The 21,846-nt window shown below is 49.1% G+C and overlaps 1 protein-coding gene across 4 annotated transcripts in view; it reads left to right on the top strand.

The window, feature by feature from the left end:
* The window catches only part of DZIP1L (DAZ interacting zinc finger protein 1 like), a 44,013-nt gene extending 22,904 nt beyond the window's left edge, over nucleotides 1-21,109 (top strand). For 3 of the 4 annotated variants that reach the window (XM_044252291.1, XM_044252292.1, XM_044252290.1), the window contains exons 9-18: nucleotides 3,346-3,408; nucleotides 4,838-4,978; nucleotides 7,245-7,275; nucleotides 8,349-8,402; nucleotides 12,578-12,711; nucleotides 13,407-13,599; nucleotides 16,075-16,291; nucleotides 16,722-16,912; nucleotides 18,471-18,610; nucleotides 20,168-21,109. In XM_044252291.1, the coding sequence (XP_044108226.1) occupies nucleotides 3,346-3,408; nucleotides 4,838-4,978; nucleotides 7,245-7,275; nucleotides 8,349-8,402; nucleotides 12,578-12,711; nucleotides 13,407-13,599; nucleotides 16,075-16,291; nucleotides 16,722-16,912; nucleotides 18,471-18,610; nucleotides 20,168-20,329 (1,326 nt within the window). In that variant the 3' untranslated portion in view covers nucleotides 20,330-21,109. Of the gene's footprint in view, nucleotides 1-3,345; nucleotides 3,409-4,837; nucleotides 4,979-7,244; nucleotides 7,276-8,348; nucleotides 8,403-12,577; nucleotides 12,712-13,406; nucleotides 13,600-16,074; nucleotides 16,292-16,721; nucleotides 16,913-18,470; nucleotides 18,611-20,167 lie in introns of those variants that run through there. The other variant, XM_044252293.1, reaches the window with a different exon arrangement.
* Nucleotides 21,110-21,846: the final 737 nt, after the last annotated feature.

Below are 21,846 nucleotides of genomic sequence, written 5' to 3' on the forward strand. Positions count from 1 at the left end.
CTGTTCTCATCATTTGCCTCCTTGTCTATGGATTTCCTTACCAATTTGAGAGTTTCTATGATATATGGAACTTAACCCAAACTTTTCTTGTTCTTGTGGTTATTTAATTTTTAAAAAAGATTTTATTTACATACTTGTCAGAGAGAGAGAGAGAGAGAGTGCACAAGCAGGGAGAGCAGCAGGCAGAGGGAGAAGCAGGCTCCCTGCTGAGCTGGGAGTACAATGCTGGACTCAATCCCTGGACCTTGGGATCATGACCTGAGCCAAAGGCAGATGCTTAACTGACTGAGTCACCCAGGCGTCCTTGTTCTTGTGGTTGTTAACCCCACAATATTGTGCCTCCAGTTTTGTTGGCCATATGAAATTAATAATGTTTATGTGGTCAAAATGATCAAATTATCAATCTTTTGTATATGGCCACTCTGAGGTTTAAAAAGAAAATGTTTCTGTGTTTCCTTTAAGGCCTTATTTATTTATTTATTCCTTCATTCATACGTCCCTCTTTATTAAGGTATGATTGGCATGTAAGAAGTTGTGCATATTTGGTGTACATGACTCAGTGAGTTTGGGAATAAGTATTTACCTTTGAAACCATCACCACATCAGGGCACAGTCATATCTATCACCTCCCAAAGTTTCTTCCCACCCTCTTTATTATTATTATTATTATTTTCTTTGTGTGTGTGGTGATAACACAACATAAGATCTACCTTCTTAGCTAATTTTAAATATACAACATACCTTGTAGAACAAACCTTGTACCCTTTGACCATAACCTTCCCACTTTCTCCCCATCTTAACCCCTGGCAACTACCATTCTCTCTGTTTCTATGGGTTTTAGATTCCACAAGTAAGTGAGATCATACAGTGTTTGTGTCTTTCTTATCTGGTTTGTTTCATATAGTGTAACGTCTTCTAGGTTCATTCATGTTGATGCAGGATTTCCTTCTTTTTTAAGACTGAATAGTATTCCAGTGTATGTATGTACCATGTTTGCTTTATTATTCATCTATCAGTGGATTATTAGGTTTCCCTGTTTTGGCTATTGTGAATAATGCTGCAATGGACATGGGAGGGTATCTCTTTGAGATCCTGATTTCAGTTTTTTTGGATCAGTATCAAGAAGTGGGGTTGTTGGATTACATGTTAGTTCTGTTTTTAATTTTTTAAAATTATTTATTTATTTGTTTGAGAAAGAGAGAGAGGGCATTTGCAAGAGGGGAGGTGCAGGGGAAGAGGTACAAACAGACTGTACTCAGAGCACAGAGCCCATTGTGGGGCTCATCTCATGACCCTGAGCTGAAATCAAAAGTTAGATGCTTAACTGACTGAGCCACTGAGGCACCCTTAAATTTTTTTTTTAATAACAAAAACAAACAAGTTTATTAACAAATACATCTCATGTCTACCTGGGAGATATCCAGGAGAAATGAGTAAGTCTATTTTTAATTTTTGAGGTACTTCCACTCTGTTTTTCATAATAACTACACCAATTTATATTCCCTCCAGCAGTGTATGAGGATCCTCTTTTCTTCACATCCTCACCAACACCTGTTTTATATATCTATCTATCTACCTATATCTATTTTAATAATAGCCATCTTGCAGGTGTAAGGTGTGGTATCTCACTGTGGTTTGATTTACATTTTTGTGCTCACTAATGTCTAATGTTGTAGGCCTTCTTTGGGGAAATGTCTATTCAGCCTCTTTGTCTATTAATTTTTTTTTTCTTTTTGTACTGAGGTATAGAAGTTCCTTATAATTTGGATGTGAGCCCCCTATCAGATATGTGGTTTGCAAAATATTTTTTCACATTCCATAGGTGGTTCTCCTTTTGTGTGGAATGTTCTGTATATGTCTGTCTTGCCCATTTGGTCTATAGTGACATTCGAGTCTAGTGTTCCCTTTTGGTTTTCTGCATGGATTATCTTTCCGTTGTTGAAAGTGTGCCATTGAAGCCCCATACTCTTACTGTATTGCTGTTTCTCCCCTCAGTTGTATTAATATTTGCTTTATACGTTTAGGTGCTCTGATTTTGGATGCTTCTGTATTTACAATTGTTATATTGATGAATTAACCACTTTATCATTATATAGTGACTATTCTCATGTAACGGTTTTTTACTTAAAGCCTTTGACGGAATTATAGCTACCCCATTCTCCTGGTTGTGGTTTGCATGAAATATCTTTTCCCATCCCTTCAGTTTCAGCCTATGTGTGACCTTGAGATGAATCTCTTGTAGGCAGCCTATAGCTGGATCTTGTTTTTCTAATCCATTCAGTCACTCTGTGTCTTTTGATTGGAGAACTTGGTCCATTTAAATTTAAAGTAATTAATGGTGAGTAAGGACTTACTATTGCCATTTTGTTAATTGTTTTCAGACTGTTTTGTAGTTACTTTGTTCCTTTCCTTCTCTCTTGCTGAATTCCATTTTGATGTGATGGTTTTATTTTGTAATGGTATGCGTTGATTCCTTCACCTTTTGCATATTTGCTATAGTTTTTTTGTGGTTAGTGTGAGATTTACATAAGCCATCTTATAGTACAGCAGTCTATTTTAAGCTGATAATAACTTAATATTGGTTGCAGGTAAATACTTCTCATCTTACACCTCCTGGTGTCTACAAACCAGCCAGTCGGATCTGTGGATGGTTGTTGAGATCCCCATGCTGGGCACCACAGGCTGCTTTGGCTCTGTCCCCCAGTTCTGAGGGCCGGGGAAAGAAGTGGGCCTCCTGGGCAGCACCCCATGAGGCTGGGGTGGTGGGTGCTCACTTGCTCTCACTTTCCTTCATGGGAAAAATTGCAGGCTGAGGGGGTGTCTCTCTAGGCATCAAACTGTGCCTCCTTGGGGAGAGCTGAGGCAGGTAAAGTGAAACTTCTCTGGAATGCATCTATTCTCAGGTTTATTTTTTTTTTTTTTTTTGTTTTTTGTTTTTCTCTTTTGAAGTGTCAGAAACTCTCAGCTGGGTTCCTGGGCTCCCACAGAGGAATCCGCACCTGTGGGTGGTTTGAGAGCTGGAATTTCTTATGGTACCGTTTTACTGATATCACTTCCAATTTTTAAGTTTAAATCTTTGACCCACCTAAAATTTATTTTGGTTTAAGATATGAAATAAAGATTCAAGTTCATATATTTTTTTTCCAGGCAGTTAACCACCTGTTTGAACTCCATTTGTCAATAATCTATTTCCCCTAGAGTAAGATTCTGTCCCCCACCACCCCCGAGTCTTTGTCTGGGCTTTTTGTTCTTTTTACTACTCTGCCTAATCATGAGCCAGCACTTTTTAATTCCTGTAGCTTTGTAGTACATTCTGATATCCAGAGTCCTGTTTATCTTTTTCAGAAAGCAGAATGGAAGAGAAAAATGAAGGAACTTCAGGGAAAGCATGCAGCTCAGAAGCAAGAGGTAACTCTGGGTGGTCAGGGGGAGCTGGGTTTCCTGAAACCTCCTCTTACCCTACGGCACCCCCATCCTCTATCACTAGCCCCCTCAAACTGACCAGTATTTGGTTGCTGATGGTATTCCTGGTGGCTGACCCCAATCAATCCCCAGAAGGGGTCAGCCACCCAAACAGCAGCCTCCCTGGCCCGGAGTCAGGGCCTCTGAGACTTGTCTTCTGAACCCAACACCTGCTTTACTCTGTGGTTCCCTATGCAGGGACCCCTTCAGGCCGTCCACAGAGACCAGGCCTGGAAACCTTAGATGCATTGTCTGGTCATTTCATGTTTACGCTCTTCCTTGAAACCCCACCCATGAGAGAACCTCAGCCATCATTCAAGGGGAGCCTACATGGAAAGGGTCAAATACTGAGATCGGGGAATAGGGAGCAGCAGGCCTCAGGATGAGAAAACAGCTCCTATGAAAATGCCCCTGAGGAGGAAGCAAGTTGAGGAGGAAGCTGGTTATCAGAAGCTCCAGGTACTGCCTACAGAAAGTCCAGAAGAGGCAGGTGCTCAGATCAGAGGCCAGCACTCCCATTTCCAGTAATTCCCATCTGATGGGTTTTTAAAAAAAAGATTTTATTTGTCTATTTAACAGAGAGATCACAAGCAGACAGAGAGGCAGGCAGAGAGAGAGAGAGAGAGAGAGAGGGGAAAGCAAACTCCTGGCCAAACAGAGAGCCCGATGTGGGACTTTATCCCAGGACCCTGCGATCATGACCTGAGCTGAAGACAGAGGCTTTAACCCACTGAGCCACCCAGGAGCTCCGACCATCTGATGGTTTTATATTATTTGAAACATCTTCAGATGGGAAATACGGTTTAATTTATTCCAAAAGTGGAAGAAACATATGAAGGCACACTCAGTACAATATACAGAAATATATGGAGGTTCACTTCTACCCCAACTCCGTCTACCTGCCCCCATCACCCACCCCGTGGCTGTCTGTCCACTTGTACTGCTTTCTTGGGTATTTTTCTAGAGTATCTTTATGCAAATAGAAACAGTCTCATCTTCTCTCTACTCTTATAATAGCACGGTACGGTATTTTCTTCACTTTCCGGTTTTTCCCTAAAAACACCATTGGATGACTCATGAATGGCCTCAGGTTATCTGACTTTCCTTTCCGTGGGTGGTCATGCTGGACAGAAAGCCTGTTTGCCCTGATTGTAGGGGTCTGTATCCAATTCTCACTTCCCCTCAAGCACAGCTTGGAAATATGCCCAAACTGGAAAGTAGTCCATCCTGTTAGAAGTCACCTGCCCAGGTCTGGAAGCCCCCACCCCACTTTAGGTGAAACTACAGCTAGCGTGTGCCTCCAAGAGCAGGCTTTGCAGCTCCAGGGCACTCCAAGGTTGCTGCGACACCTGACTGAGTCCCCTGTACCCACCAGCTGCAGGAGCAGAACGAGATGCTCCGGGCCTCCCTGTCTCAGGATCAGAGGAAAGCAGCTGCTCGGTCCCAGCGCCAGATCAGTGCTCTCCGCGCCCAGCTCCAGGAACAAGCCAGGCTCATTGCCTCCCAGGAGGAGATGGTAGGTCTGTCCCCTGTCCTTGCCAGGCCCTGGGGCCTCTAGGCCTCTTCTCTGTGAGGATCTCCTTTATTCTCCGGTCTCACTGGCAGTGGTCTCATTAACGAGGCTCTCTCAGGAGAGAAGAGAATGATGAAGCTGCGGCTGTCTCTTTCCAGGCTGAAGATAGCCCTGTTGTCCGGAGGGGCTGAGCTAAGTTCACACTAACACCAGACAATGTCTGAGGGCCGGCACCTGCTTGATACTTGGTGTATTACTTCATTTAAACCTCACTGCTGCCCTTCAAGGCAGACATTGGCTTCCTCCCATCTTCCTTTGACAGATGATGGAACAGGCTGGAGAAGCAGGTGCCTCCCTCAAGTCCACAGAGCACACCCTATAAGAGCCAGTGTGGGGATTCAGCCCTGGCCATGCAGTGCACTGCAAAACTTGGGCTCTTTTCATTGCGTTCTCAGACATCATTTCCTGGTCAAAACACTTGTCCTAAATTAATGGCCGCTGAAGATGTTGTCAGACAAATTAGTATGGTGAGAAGTCATCTGCTCATGTAGCACCTCTCTCCTAGAGCTGACCCCTTGACCTACTGCTAACTCTCTGCCCACTCTGGGCTCAGCTCCCCCTTCTGAGTTGCAGGTCAGGGGACAGGTGTCTCTGCCATCAGAGGGGCCCCTCTGTGGCCTCAGGGCCTTGCCTTGCTTCTGAAACCCCCTCCACACAGATTCTCTGAGCAAAGCACCTCCTGTCACTATCTAGTTCAGTCTTCTTGTTCCCACTCCCTGGTTTTTGTGTTCAGTTCTCCCAGCTGTACTTCACTCGGGTAATGGATCTGACCCTCTCTTCTGCTTTTCATTTTACTGGGCCTCCCGCCCAGTAAAAAGAGTAGCTTTTCGCTGCTCTGGCCACCTCAGGTCCAGTCTGGAGATTTCTTCTTTCTGTTACCTGGGACTCCTGTTTGCAGATATTTCACTAGAGAGCCCATTGGCTAAACCTGAATTTAGAATAGATTAGTAGGGGTTTATTTGTATTGTAACGTCAAAAGAGGTGACAGTTGATGGCCTTGGTTTAGCAGCAAAATTATGTCATTGAAAATCCAAACTCAGTTTTTCTTTTTTATCATCTTCAGTGGGTTGACTTTTGTTTTCATGTTTGACCCTTATAATTGCAAGATGGCTGCCATAGCCCCAACCATCACAACCATATTCAGTAGAAGAAGTTGATGAAAAGGCCCCTTCCTCAGACTTTTGCTTATATTTTATTGGTCAGAGCTGTATTACATGGGCAACCATAGCTGCAAGGAAGGTTAGAAGGCAAATAATTAGTTTTAGAGTCTCTAGAATAGAGGTAGGCAAAGAAAGAAGTAGTTGGAAATTGGCATTGGATGTGTCATTCATTAGTAGATAATAAAAAACAACTGCAGCTTAAGCAGAAGAGGAAATTTGTCTTAAGGGTAGACAGGATGTCTCAGAAAGTTCAAGGCAGGAGAGCAGCTGAGTCTGGGATTAACTAGAACGAGAGACATGAATGTGGTCAGGAGTTTTCCTTTGCTGTGTGTCTCTGTCCTTTTCTCTAGATCTGCTTAAACTTGTTCTTTTTATTCTGAAGATCAGCTTTCACATCATACCTACCCCATATGGCAATACAAACAAACAAGCAGCAAACAAACAAACAAACCTCAAACCAGTTGGCTGCCACTGGCTCTTCACTTCACATGTTTCCAATTCAGAGTTCTCTGCCCCAACCTAGACACTTGGCTGTGGTTGTGGTGTGCGGTCACGTTGTCACAGATGGCTGTCCCATGTGCAACTGTGTGGAAGGAGGATGAAGAGGCACCTTCTGGAAAAGGGAGGGCTCAGCAGTTTAATGACTGTCCAGCTCATGCCTCCTTCCGCCCAGGGGGTCCTCAGCTCATGTCCCCATGGTGGGGGGAGCCTGCCTCACCCTGGTTGTCCACCAAGTGTACCAGCAGTATTGCTGTATGCCTGTCCCACTCCACTCATGTGAGGCTCCTGCCCTTCAAATCACAGTCCCTCTCTGAAGAGGGGCATTCTTGCCTCCCCATCCTGGATGCTGTTGTTCAACCTCAGTACCATCGCCCCCCTTACATATGGATGGCAGGAGGCGTACTGGGGGGTTGGGGCAGCGTTCTCCGAGTTCCTTCTAGTTTCCAGTGGGGGATATGGAAACTGACTGTCCCTTCTTTATGGTGCTGGGCAGGCCTACGGCACAGAGCAGGGTTCCCAGCTGCCTGTTCTGTTCTGTATCTTTGCAGATCCAGACCATGTCTCTCAGGAAGAAGGAGGGTAAGTTCTCATGGGGGCCTCTTCTCTCTCCTGTCCTCCACCAGTCAGTTTATAGAACGAGGGGGTGGCAGTGAGAGCAGCTCCGGGGTCATGGGGTGTCAGGCTCGCTGGCTGGGTGAGGGAGGGCAAGAAGAGATCTGCTTCTGGGACAGACAGATGGATTCTGGCCTGGCCTGTTCTTCTCTGTGGGGTGGTAGAGACCCAGGGAACAGTGAAGATCCTGCGGGCAGTGACTGATGGAGCTTTTCACGAGAAGATTCTAATTCCTTATGCCTAGGGTTCGAGCCATCAACTTTGACCTTCCTCTCAGGGTGTAGCAAGTTGAATATGAATGTGGCCTGTCTAGAGTATGTGTAGTCTTCCTTCTGGCTACCCTGGTGTGCTGCTGTGTGCTTCTTGGGTGTGTGAGTGTCTCATAGATGCACGTGCTGGTGTCTAAAGGGAGCCAGTAACACACAGGAGACTGCCCCTGCGTGGAGGACCTTGGCCAGGCCCTTATGAAACCTCGCCCGTTGGACTCCCACTTCTTCTGTCCTCTTTAGCCACCTTTCTGCCTTTTCTTGCAAACCCACATGCCTGTCCCTAATCCCTGCCTCTAGGTCAGATGTTCCTTCCCCAGCTTGGCCAGCAGGTCAGAGAAGCACCCTCCCTGTGGCCTTGAACGTCCTGAGGGCTGGGGCTGGGATGTGTGCCACGCATGTCGCCAAGCACTTTAGATTCATTGTCTCATTACATTGTCCCCACTACTTAATGTGGACCCAGCATTATCAGACTCATTTTTTAGATGAGGAGACTGGGGCTTGCTGAGGTTCTGGGACAGCCCCCCCGCCCACCCCCACCACGTGGGGGTGTGAAGGACCAGCAAAGGGCAAGCTGGGCTGGGAACTCTGGTCTTTCTGGCTCGCGCTGTCTGTGCTCATGACTGCAACTCCATCCGTCCTGCCTCTCCTGGTGAAGAAACGACTGGAAGGCTTGCTCTTTCTGGCCCGCAATCATGTTGTGTTCTGCACTTTCCTCCAAGTCAGGGATGGTATCCGGGGCATCGGGGCCACTAACTGTTGGGCTCTCCTCAGGGACCTGCGAGGGCCTGAAGGCTGTGGTCACAGAAGAAGACTCTTCTGAGGAAGGTGAGGCCTGACTCTCTTTCCCTGGTGTCTAATGCAGGATTCGTCCTGCATTAGATTTGTCCTCCTTGTCCAGTTTGTCTCTCCCTCACTGTGTCTGGCTACCAGAAGCCTGGGAAAGGGAAGTAGGAACATGAGACGAGTACTTTAAGCACCTTGTGTGTGCCAGGCAGGTTACACACAGGCCTTAATGTGCGATCTGATGGCTCACTGATGGGGAAGCCCAGAGAGGGCCAGCGACTTGCCTGGAGTCACAGAGCCGGCAGGTAGGCGGAGGCGGGATTCAGAATCTGCCTGGGCTCCCTCTCCACAGTCGTGGGCACCTTCTGTTTTCATTCAGTATGTTCGGTGGTGAGTCTGGTATGCAGAGAGAGCTCAAACAGATGATTCAGGGGATGCAAAGAAGAAGTGGAAAAAAAAATAGCAGTTTTCCTCTGACTGTGGGAGCTCCTGGGGGAGTTGGGGAGAAGAGCTCCCAGGAGAGATCAGTGAGTGTGCGCAGCTGACCTGCTGACCAGGGCCTGCCCTCTGGAGCTGGGCTCTGATATGACAAAAGTGACCCAACCAATGCACCCAGGAAAGGGTTTTATTTGTGTCACCAAAGAGTTCACCATGGGAATTTTTTTTTTTTTTTAAAGATTATTTATTTATTTATTTGACATCGAGGAGGATCACAAGTAGGCAGAGAGGCAGACAGAGAGAGAGGATGAAGCAGGCTCCCCGCTGAGCAGAGAGCCCGACGCGGGGCCCGATCCTAGGAACCTGAGACCATGACCTGAGCCGAAGGCAGAGGCCTAACCCACTGAGCCACCCAGGCGCCCCAGGAATTTTTTTTTTTTTATAAGAACATTCTTTTTTTTTTTTTTTTAAATATTTTATTTATTTATTTGACAGAGAGAGACACAGCAAGACAGGGAGCACAAGTGGGGGAGTGGGAGAGGGAGAAGCAGGCTTCCCGCTGAGCAGGGAGCCTGATGTGGGGCTTGATCCCAGGATACTAGGATTCACGACCCGAGCTGAAGGCAGACACCCAGGCTGAGCCATCCAGGTGCCCCGGAATTTTGTTTTTTAATGTAATATTTCTTCCTTTACTTCTGAGACAGTAATCTATGCTCTTGGAAAAAAAGAAAAAAAAGCAAGCAAGCAAGTGAGCAAGCGAGCAAAAGGGTGTGTGTACAGTGAGAAGTAAGTCTCCCTCCTGCTGGGCTATCCAGTTTCCACCCAGAGATCACACTGCTGTGCTTTCTCATTTATCTTTCCAGAGATATTTGGTGCAGATATAGGCACATATGTGTATGCATTTTTTTCCTTTTTCCCAAATGGGATCATACTATACATACTGCTCTGTATTTGGTTACTTTCTCAACAACTTATTTGGGAAATCATTTCCTGTCCCTTTATGTACAGTTGCTTCATTATTTTTGCAGGGCTTTACAGTATTCTGTTGGATGGATGAACCAAAATTTATTTATCTGTTTATTTAAAGATTTTATTTATTTATTTGACAGACAGAGATCACAAGTAGGCAGAGAGGCAGGCAGAGGGAGAGAGAGGAGGAAGCAGGCTTCCCACTGAGCAGAGAGCCGGATGTGGGGCTCAATCCCAGGACCCTGGGATCACGACCTGAGCCAAAGGCAGAGGCTTTAACCCACTAAGCCACCCAGGTGCCCCACCAAAATTTAACTAGTCCTCTACTACTCCCCACCCCCCATCCCGTGCACTTAACCTTGGAATTTAGAAGTACAAATTAGAGATGCATGTAATTTTGTTGGGGGAAGCTCTCTGCTGAGTAACACAACACGTTACTGGACCTGCTGAGGTCCATAGAGTGGAGGAACCAAATCCTTCCGCAGAGGCTGCCGAGTCGTGGAGAGCGGAGCTGAGGAGGGTGCTTTGGCTGACCCCTACCCATCCCACTTGTCACATGTAGCTGGTGTCTCCCACACTGATCCACTGTGCTCGACCTCTTCGTATGCTGGCCTGCCTCTTCTAGTCCCGGATCAGCAGGAAAAATACCACTTGGGAACTTGTTAGAAAGGAAAGTTGTCAGATTCTCAGCCTTATCCCACATAAGCAGAGTCAGAAATTCTGGGGTGGGGTCCTGCAGTTTGCAATCTCCGGGCGTCCTGATGCTTGTTGGAGCCCCACTGTCACACCAATGGCTGTCTGCAGCTGACTGCACATTAAGAATCACCCAGGTCACTTGTAACTCTCCGAGGACCCCACCAGCCCCCCATCCCCGACCTTAACAGAACATATAGGAGGTGGGTTCCACGCATCGTTAGTATTTAAAGCTCCTGGTGATTCTGATGTGCGGCCACGGTTGGGGCTTACGCCCCAGCGTGGACTTGATGGAGGAGGATCAACCTTGTGGGGGGCAGCTTGCTAAAACACAGGTTGCTGGGTTCCCAATCCGTAATTTTTGGCTCAGTAGGGTTGGAGTGGGATCTGAAAATCCTCATTTCTAATAAGTTACCTGGTGGTACCATTGCTCAGGCTCACAGTTCGGGAACCATTGCTCTAGAACACTTGGTTCTCAGGCTTGGGTGTTAGAAGATCTGAGGTCTAGGGCCTAGCTTCAGAGATTCTGATGTCATTAGTTTCGGATGGGGCCCAGGAGATTCAAATGTGTGGCTACAGTTGACATGACCATTCTTGAATGTGAGCCCCTTGAGGGTCTTCTTCTGTGCCCCCCAGCACCCCAGTACAGGCTTGTTCATTCTCCATATTACTTATCAGAAAATGTCTACTGAGTGAATCTAAGGGCTGGTCCTGCTCAAAGGGCAGTGTGCCTACCTTCCCTCCTGCCACCCACCCCACACTAGACCCGTCTCCTTGGAAGGCCTCTTTGCAGCAATGGCCACATTTTATTGTAATAGCTTATTTTATTATCCTCTGGGTCCACATTTCTCACAGTATGGTCTGTGGCTCACCTCCACCATAATCGTTTAGACAAGTTAAAGTGCAGTTTTCAGGGTCCTTCCCTGGACTTACGGAATCAGACTTTCTGGAGGGTGGGGCCAGGGAATATGCATTTTTAACTCTTGTGGTCCTTTTGTGTACTGCTTTGGAGGGCGAGTCTCTAATCTCTAGAGACAGTAAACTTGAAGGGAGTTTATGGTGTCTGTCCCATGCAGAATTCGATCCCCTGGACGGGAGCAGAACATGGTACAGCAGTAAGTGAGCATCAGTTGGGGCCAGGATCACACAGGGCTGGCAGCCGGCAGGGCCTGGAATTTGCGGTTTACAATTGCCAACATACAGAAACAACCTAAGTGTTTGTTGATGGAAGAATGGATAATGAGGTTGAGGTACATAAATATATATAATGGAATATTATTTAGCCATAAAAGGGGGGAAAGCCTGCCATTTGTGACAACATGGATGGACTTTGAGGGCTTTGTGTGAAATGAAATAAGTCAGACAGAGAAAGACAAATCTGTATCATCTCCTTTATATGTAGAATCAAAACAAACCAAAAAACAAACTCGTAGAAGAAAAGATCATAATTTGTGGTTACCAGAGGTGGTGGGTAGGGGAAGGGGATTGGAGGAAGGTGGTCAAAAGGTACAAGGTGCCCGTGAGAGCAGAAACGAGTGCCAGGGAGGTCATGGACAGGAGGACCAGAGTTAACACTGCTGGAAGACAGACAGGAAAGCTGCTAAGAGAGTAGATCCCAAGAGGTTTCATCACAAGGGGAAACTTGTTTCATTTTTTCTTTTGTATCTGTATGAGAGGATGGGTGTTAACTAAGCTTACTGTGATAATCTCAGAATAAAGTCAAGTCACTATGCTATACACCTTAAACGTATAAGCTGCTCTGTGTCAGTTATGTCTCAACAAAACTGGGCTGGGGGAGAAATGGAGCTCGGCAACAAGCTGCTGCTAGGGCTCAAGAGCAAGTCCAAAGCCCACAAATCCCAGATTCACCTGGGCAGCACTGAGCCCAGATCATGGTGGCCCTGACTGGCAGGGGCAGAGAATCCTGCAGGTAGGTATGTGGTCTGAAGCAGTGGGAGCCCGCAGCAGAACCATCCCCAGTGTCTGGGATGGACACTCAGGTGGGGTCCGTGGCTCTGGGCTCATGGGTTGGTGAGGGCCACGCAGGTGCTATGTGACTTTGAGAATGGAGGTTTTGGGCGGCTAGGCTGACCTTGGTGGATTGTTGTGTGCTGCAGATCTGGAGGACTCCCGAGACGGACAGCAGAATGTGCTGGCTGCTCTGAGGCGAAACCCCACCCTGCTGAAGCAGTTCAGGCCAATCTTGGAGGACACCCTGGAAGAGAAACTGGAAAGCATGGGGATAAAGAGAGTAAGCGCGGGGGCCACAGCTGCAAGGGCTGCTGCCTACCATTTGGATACGTGGCATTCTTAACCTGGCAAGTGCTTGATTGCTCTTAGCTGCGTGGGCTTCTTCGTCTTACTTGTTCAGCTGGGAAGTCTTTCATATCTGGGAATATAAACCCACATGGCTTCTCCTTACCTCAGGGTAGCAGTGTGGTCTCTCTCCTCCGTTTCTAGTGGTTGCTGGGGGTGTCACCCTGTGTCCTGACCTCTCTGTGCTCTCCACTCATGAGCTGCTTTCTTCTGTGCCCATTTATTATTTTTATTTTTATTTATTCATTTGAGAGAGAATGAGAGCGAGAGAACACAAGTAGAGGGAGTGGCAGGGAGAGGGAGAAACAGACTCCCCGCTGAACAGGGAGCCCTATGCCAGGGTCAATTCTAGACACTGGGATCATGATCTCAGCCAAAGACAGACGCTTACCCGACTGACCCACCCAGGTGCCTACCATGCATGTTTTGACAAGGCTCCCAGACCCTAAACCACCACACTTTGTGCAGAATGTGCACCCCCTGCCCACCCTGCTCTGACGCTCACCATATCCTCTGCCAGAGAACACCCAGCGCTGATCAAGGGACTCCCAGGCCAGCAGCAGGTAGGAGAGGCTTTGAGGGAGGATGAGGGGGCTTCTGTCTTCAAAGAGGAATGTCTGTCTTTTTTAGGATGCAAAGGGAATCTCCATTCAGACTCTCAGACACCTTGAGTCCCTCCTGAGAACCCAGCGGGAGCAGAAGGCACGGAGGTTTTCTGAATTTCTGAGTCTGAGGGAAAAACTTGTCAAGGAAGCCACCAGCAGAGTGAAGGAGGGACAGAGGAAGAGGGCACCAGCGTCCCAGCCAGACACCAAGGCTCCAGGTGAGCCGGCAAAAGGGCATCCCTGGGGGCTGTGACTGGGAGGATCTGGGCTGGTTTGCACACAAGGAGGGTGCACTGCCTGTCCCCAGCAGGGCATTACTTTCAAGGGCGAGAGGGGAGCATCCTCACAGATGACTGAGTCCAAAAGTTCTCTGTTGAGGGAACCAGAATCCAGGAGTGGGCCCGAGTCACCCAGGGAAGTTGGTGGAGAGCCAGAGTTGGGCCTGTGGTCAGCTCTGAGCTTGCTGCCCCACTCAGCAGCTTGGCTCTACACTACTTTACTTGCTTTGATCACAACTTGAACTTTGCTCTAACAGAGAGTAGCCCATTCTGTTTCCAGCTCTGAAGTGGGGCATGTCAGTGCCGGGAGAAGACCCAAGGCCTGAGAGCACTGGGGCTGCAGGTGGAGGCAAATAGGAATCAGATGGAAAATCTGCTGGGGAGCCGTGGGAGGGCGTGCGAGGCTGGATGAGTTCTGCCTGCCCACACATCCTCAGAGCTTGACTGTGGTTCCCTGGGCCAGATCACAGTCCCTGATTTGCCCCTGGGGCTTGTGACAAGGACAGGCCCAGTGGTTCTTGGGGAGAATTCAAATGTGTGGCTGAGGACCCTCTAGTCTATGTCCTCCAGATACTGAGAAAGCAAGGGAATTTGTGTTCTCAGGTTTGAGCTCCCCCCATTTCTGGAGGATTCCCAGATCCACCGGGCTGCTGAAACTGGGGGCTCTAGGGAGGGCTTCAGGGGCTCGAGGCTCTTTGTGCAGGACGATGTTGCAGCTCCTTTCCCTCATATGTGGCCAGAGGGATACCAATTCTCTTATCTCCTCCTGTATAGGCAGACCCAACCTGAACTCTTCATGCTAAGGAATTTTCCAGAGTGGGGACACATTCCAGAGTGTGGATATGAGATGATTTTTGTTGGTACAGGGACCGATAATTTTAAAATCTATTGAGGCTGATCTGTGCCAAGGCTTGCCACCTCAGCTGGGAAACCAGCCCAGACTAGGAGGTGTGATGGGGCCAAGCATAGGGCTGGGGTGTGTGGGTGCGTGGGCTGAGAGGAGAGAGGGGACAGGGAAGAGGAATGAGAGCATCTTCTGAGGACAGGCTTCCAAAAGAGGAAAGGTACCTGTTCCTCCAGGTGCCTCTTCCTGTCTGGCCCTTGCTTCTGTGGTCAGAAAGCCAAGAGTGAGAACCACCCCTTGCCAAGCTCCCCTTCCCAGGTCCAGGGGCCCCACCTTCTCCAGGGCATGTCTCGGAGGTGGGAGATGAGTAATGTGTTTTTACAGCATTTTGTAGACCTCTCTTTCCAGCTCTACGCCCACATGCTAGTTTTCTAGGTCCCATGAGTGCTATGTGAATGCTCACCTCTGATTTCTGCCTTGATTGCGCCTCTTTTTGTTTTGGGGCAAAGCTGTGGGATGAAGCAAGGCCATGAGTAGCAAGACCCCTGGCTCTGGGGTGGCCGATGACCTGAGTTTGTACTGACCACTTCCTTCCATGGAATTGTGGGCCTTGATTGAGTCCCTGGATCTCCTGCATCCTCAGTAAAGTAGGGAGAACAGCACTGTCCTAAGGGCTCGGGGCTTGGTGGATGCTGTAGGTAGAGGGCTTAGCTTGCTGTTGGTGTGCAGTAACTAGCTGTCGCCGTTCCTTTTCCTCAGCCAGTTTGTCTGCCTTCCCTTCCCTTCAGTCTGCCCCTCCTAGAAGATCTACTTCTGTGTAAATGCGTTCTCAGAGAGCAGTGTATTTCAGACGTTTTCTATCTTGAACTACTGTAAGAAACCTATTTACACGGTGACAGTCCACACATGTGAGTTTCATGCAACAGAACTTACTCTTGACTCCCTGCGATTTGCTTCTCTTCCATTAAAAAAATTGCTGATCCTGGATCCTTGCCCCACTCCTACCCCAGCCTCAATGGGACTTGATGCAGTTCAGAAGAGGGAGGCACTGGGTCTGGGGCCTGCCTTTAGCCCTCCTGCCACGGGCATGTTTGGGAGGACAGTGGTGGATGTGGGTGGCCCATGTGGTCCTGTGGCGACCTCTGGTGGCAGCAGGGCCTTCCTGCAAGGTTGTCTGAACTCTCGCAGCTGCAGCCTGGGTGGGTAGAGAGGGTGGGGCTTTTGGGGAGATCAGGCCCTAGGACTGCAGGGTGAAGCTGCAGGCAAGCCGGGCCCCTCTTCAGACCTGCTGACTCCCGTGGGACTCCTGGAATGATGTCATGACCCTGGAACACAAGCTGTTCTCCTGGTCTCTGGTGGAACTATGGGCCGTCCCCAACCCTGAGTCAAGCCAGCAGCAGGACAGACAGTTGGGAGTGGGAGCAAGGACTTTATTGGCTGTGGCTATTATGGTATAGAGTGACAGAGTGACTTGTCCATTTCTAGTGGGCCAGAACCTCCCTCTCTGTCTTCTTCAGGCTCGAGGGCCCAGATGGTCATGCCCTGGAACTTATTCCTCTCTGTGTTTCTAGTCAAAAGCCAGCAGAACACATTGGTCATCAAAGAGGCACAGACGAAGTCCAGGACCCTGCATGTGGCATTGCCATCCAAAACAACAGAGCCTCCCACGTCGACTCTTCAGAGCCGCAGCAGCCATGGCCCCAGCCTGGCCCACATGCCCACCCCCGCTCCACGTCCCAGAGCACATGGACTCTCCGGCACCCCTGCTTCCCCAGGGCCTGGGCTGAGGTGAGCCCTGGACTCTGCATTCCTACTGGGTCTGTGGCTGCGGCTCCCAGCCTCAGGCAGTCCTTATCAGGGCTTCCCACAGGCTTCTGCAAACAGGTGAGGGGCAGAGAGAGAAGTGAACAGGAGGTGCCTCAGGTGGGGTCCCCTCCCAAGCCCCCATGAAGAGACCAGGGTACCTTGTTCCCAGGCGGGACAAATCTACCCTTCCTTCCCTATTTCTTCCTTAAGCCTTAGTTGCTATACCAGGAGGGTTTGGTCCCCATCTTCTAACAGAGTTGCTGGTGTGGCTTCTGGGCTCCTGACTGTCACCCGGGCCCAAGGAAGGAGCAGGGCTGGCTCAGGGCAAACCAAACATGCTTACAAGTGGTGAGGTTTGGCTTTTAAAGTGTTTCTGGTCCATATAGGCCTCATTTCTTCCCCTCCATGACAGTACGCCCCCGTTCAGTTCTGAAGAGGACTCGGAGGAGGGAAATTCGGTGCAGCAGACATCCCTCCAGCCCCCACGAGGTCCCTCCAGAATGGGGTCCCGGCCAGAGGATGATTGGGACTGGTCTGACACTGAGACCTCGGAAGGGAGTGCCCAGCCCCCTAACAAGGGCTCAGGTGGGCTGGCTTCCTCAGGTGAGTGGTCTGGGACCACTGGGACAGAACTTTTCCAGCCCAGATTTCTCTAGTTCTGGAAATACCCTGTAATTTTCTCTGGGTTTTCTGGTTTGGCAACTCATTGAAACTTGGGGAGAATGACCCTCCCTCCCATCAGATATTTTCCTGGGATTACAGAGATATCAGAAGGAAGAACCTGAGAGAGGTTTATTTTGCCCCTTTTTTTGCTTAACTGTTAGAGATTGGAGGAGCTCACTCACTCATTCCAAGCCTCCCAGTCCACCAGAATCCACCAGAACCAGGTACTGATAGCCACCAGGTTGGATGACAGGGTGGAAAGACTTTGGAAGAAGGAGTTGGGAGTCCTCTGAGACAGTCTGGGCTCTGTCACTTGCTACCTGCTTGTGTCTGAGTGAGGGGTTTTGGTTCCTTTGCAGTAAAATGAGGTACTGGGACAAGACAATGAAGGGTAAGGAACACGGTGCCTGGACATAGTGGCCCTTAACAAACAATTCTTTTTTTTAAGATTTTATTTATTTACTTATTTATTTGAGAGCGTACACCCATGTGAGTTAACGGGGGTGTGTGTGTGTGTGGGAGGGGCAGAGAGAGAGAGAGAGAATCTCAAGCAGACTCCATGCTGAGCCCAGAGCCTGACTCAGGGCTTGATCTCATCATCCTGAGATCATGACCTAAGCCGAAATCAAGAGTCGGGTGCTTGGGACACCTGGGTGGCTCAGTTTGTTAAGCGACTGCCTTTGGCTCAGGTCACGATCCCAGGGTCTTGGGATCAAGTCCCACATCAGGCTCCTTTCTCAGTGGGCATCCTGCTTCTCTCTTTGCCTCTGCCTGCTTATGCATTCTCTCTCTCTCTCTGACAAATAAATAAACAAATCTTAAAAAAAAAAAAAAAAGAGTCAGATGCTTAACTGACTGAGCCACCCAGGCACCCCTTAACAAACAAACAATTCTTGAATGAATCAATGAACCAAGGGCTGTTGTAGCCCCAGACATCTGCTCAGGCCCTCAGTCATTTGAACCCTACAAGGTGGTGGTTAGCTCCCTGCTTCCTGGCCGTTCCTGAGGCCTGGACATCCCGCAGGGTTTAGCATGTCACCAGGAGTCTGTTCATAGTCTATGTCCCTGTTTAGCCCTCTTCCTGCATGGAGTTTGCAGAAAGCCTGTCTAGCCTTTGGCCCTTCTGTGATAATTTACATTTATGATACTTCTCTTCTCAGTGAAGATGTTGAAGGAGGCTGTGTTTGCCTGTTAGTCTTGCTTTTCATATACCAGCTGGGCAGAGGTCCTGCCATTAAGAGGGAAGAACAGCTTCCTAAGCCTCTGTTCAGAGCCATGTCATTAACTGAAGTTATATTTTTAAGATGGGCAAAGCCTCTTTTTACCAGCACACGTTGGCCTGGGCCTTCTCTCTGTCCTTGTCCCTCTTCTTTGTGGCTGCCTTTCCTTCTTCCTTCTGACCCTTCTCCACACTCCCTCTGTCCACACCAGAGCCTGGTCATGACTTATAAGAATGAGGCATTCATTCTCTGGAATTTTCCCTCTGGTTGTCTTCCAGGAACACTAGTGCAGTCGCTGGTCAAAAACCTTGAGAAACAGCTGGAAGCTCCAGTGAAGAAGCCCTCTGGAGGGGTCAGTCTGTTCTTACTGCCTAACACCGGGCCCCAGAGGGCTGCCGTGCCAGGAAACAAGCCTCAGGTAGGGCATAGGACTCTTGGAGGTTGTCTTGCCATTTCCAATAGAGCCAACTCCAAGTGTTGGGGCACTGGGGTGGGGTGTAGTGTCAGCCTTGGCCCGAGTGGGACATTGCCAGTGACCTCCCTGTCTCTTCTGCCCCTGCACAGGGGGAGGAATGGCCACTTCTTATTTGTATCCTTGTTGATGTTAAGAAGTCTTTTGGTTCATTACACAAGGAACTGCTCAACAGATCGTTTCTCCTGGTCACTCATGCTCCTATGTCCCGCCTCTGACAGAGCTGGGACCTGGTTCTGTGCCCGGATGCTTGCAGTAGCTACTGTCTTCTGGCTCAGCTTCATCCCATCATGGGCCCCACCTCCTTCCTTCAGTCAGCTCTGGACCCCAACTCCAGGATGTGTGTGCAGAGGAGACTTCTCTCTGAGGGCAGGGTGTTGGAGGGGCATCCCATAGCACACTGTAGTAGGTGACAACATAGAAGGGGAATATCTAGAGATCTTTGTTCAGAATATTCAAGGTCATTCCTTATCACTAGGAATGTCTTGGTGGTCTTCCCTCTCTGAGACTCTAGCTGCAATCAGCCTCTGCAACCATTACCATCAGGACCCCCTCCCCACTGCCTCCAGTCAGGGAACAACTCCTACATGCCCATTACCTGCTTAGGCAGAAAGATGTAGAGCTCATTACTTCACATTCCTCTCTCACCCTTCTCAGTTGAAAAGGCACCTCTTGGGATGACCAGGAGAGTGGACAATCACTTTTTGGTCCTCATGAGATCATACACTTATTATATAATGTGTTTGTTTTCTTGTGCAGGCTGTGTGTGGTTTATGAGTAGGAAGTCCAAATGATTAAACAAGTATTTGTCCCTTCTCCTATGTCCCAGAGCAGGTTGAGGCTCTGCTCAGAGCCTGCTGCCCTCGACCCAGGGTAGTTCTAGCTGCTTGGCCTTACATTCTGGGAAAAAACGCATAGGATGTTCCTATCAAAGGCCAGGAGGGCACTGAAAGTTCTGGAGTGGGGTCCGTGGCCCAGAGGTTGCCTGGGCCCTTGGCCTGCTCAGGCTTTTCTGTTGGCTACAGCCCAACCGCTTTCCAGGCTAGGGGATCCTGGTGTTCTGGAGCGTCTCTGCTACTCCTCGAGTCAGGGTGTTTAACCAGGCCCCAGAGCAGCTGTCTGAGAGGAGGGGAGGTGCACATTAGCCTGGGCTGCATTCAGCTCAGGGATTCAGAAAAGTCAATGCTCTGGGCTTTCAGCTCCATCAATGTGTGGGGAATTAACAAATCTGGACAAAGTTTAAATTAGAAGAGCAACTTGACTTGCCATAAGCCTTTCCAGAGAACTTGCCTTGGTTTGGCCAGTGGGATTTCAGGAGCATTTGAAATCACTCTGACTCTGGGTCTCTGAATCAGGTCTTCCAAGACAGGGAAATGGGAACAAACAGGAGAAGGAGCATCTCCCTCCTGCTCCTTTCAAACCTGCATTTTGCCCCCATGTCTGTCCAGCATTTCATCCTCCATTGTTAGAATGCATTTTCCTCTCCCCCTTCCCTCCCTGTAGCTTTCTGATGCTGAGAGTGACTTGGAGATTTCTTCCTTGGAAGAGCTCCCCCAGGACCTGGGCCAGAGAGAAAAACCGAAGATCCTGTCTCGCTCAAAGCCACCGGAGAAGTCTGATGCCAGCCCCTGGAGCCCTGGCCAACCCAGGGTCCCTGGTTGGTGATCCTGCCCCAGAGGTGGGCTCTCTGAACAGAAGAGGCTGCTAGGCCTCTTGTCTTCGCCAGTAACCAAGAGATCTCCTTTGGAAAGAAGCAGAGCAGAAGTTGGATATAATTTCTTCCCTCCTACCTGTCCTGCTCCCAAGCACCAGGGGTGCTTGGTGCCCCTGGGTCCCAAGGCTTGAGAAAGGGTTATAATGAGTTATAAAGGGTTACAATGAGCAGTCTCCTTTCCCACCTCCATGTTCACTCTGGCCTGAAGGAGCCCCTTGATCTTTATTTGCTGGCATTTTGTAAATCTGTGGGAACAGTGTGTAGATGAGTGTTACCCTGCAGGTAACACTCATGATGAGTGTCTTTGTGGGGACACCTGCCTCAGTCAGTCATTCAGTGACTGATCCAAAGTCATTTACTGAGTGCTTGCTCTGTGCCAGGCCCTTCAGCCTCTCCCTGCTGAACTGGGGTGCTGGCAGAGGTGACTGGGGTGGAATTATAGGGTGCTAAACTAGTGACAGAGCTTAGGGTGTTATGGTAGTAGGGCTTGAGCCAGCCAGTGCTGTAAGGGGCGGTCCTGGAGAGGGTCTCAGAGCTGATGTCTGGCTGTGCTTCCGCAGTGGCAGGAGGGAAGGAAAGCCACCTGGATGGGACTCCATGCTCAAAGAACCACAAATTTAATTTTTGATATTATCTCCAAAATTAAGTTATCTATGCCACCACTGTATTTTTTTTAATGTGAAGAGCTTAATTTATTATATGTGAACATTTAAATAACACAATGGTTACAACTCGTGTGTACTCATTATTTTGGAGCTTCAGCAGGGGCAGAGTGGGGGTGAAGTGAGTGCACCTTGGTCATGTCAGGTGAGGTCTGTTGGGATGTGGTTGCCAAGATAGAGTTAGGAGTGCCAGAGGTTGGCTGGGCTGAAGGCGGAGGAAGCAGAAGGGACAGGGAGAGCCCTCAGAGAGTGGGGGAGGTCTCACCACTGGGAGAGGAGAGGGAACCCCCAGACTGCCTGGCAGGGCTGACATCTCCGCCCGCCCAGTGGGAGCTATGGAGCAGGGGCCCCTCCTACCACCCCCCACCGCCACTGGGGAGAAAGGGCTGGGCTCTAGTGCCCCCACCCTGTCAACCTACTCCATTCCTCAGAGTCCAACGGCAATTTCTGGCCTCAAGGGAGATGCAGCCTTGTGCCTCCAAGACTCACACGTAGAGGAACCTCAGTCCATCTGCCCATTTGTCGGGCAGCAAAGACAATGACTGAGACTTTGAGTATGCAGCAAGGAAAGGGTTTAGTGGAGAGGCAGCCAAATGGGGAGACAGGAGGGCAAGCCTTAGACCTCTCTTTGCAGGAGGAGAGTAAGGGAAATGTAAAGGCAAACTAAGAGAGGGCTGGGTAAGAAGTTGCAGCTGTACTTAACATTCTGCTGCTGTGATGGGTCCCCATTGGTCACAGGTTACAGGAGTAGTGTAATCAGTGCACATCCCCAACACCCAGCCTCAGCCATTAGGAATGAAACTCAT

This window comes from Neovison vison, chromosome 6 (genome assembly GCF_020171115.1).
Source record: "Neovison vison isolate M4711 chromosome 6, ASM_NN_V1, whole genome shotgun sequence".
Classification (NCBI taxonomy): domain Eukaryota; kingdom Metazoa; phylum Chordata; class Mammalia; order Carnivora; family Mustelidae; genus Neogale; species Neogale vison.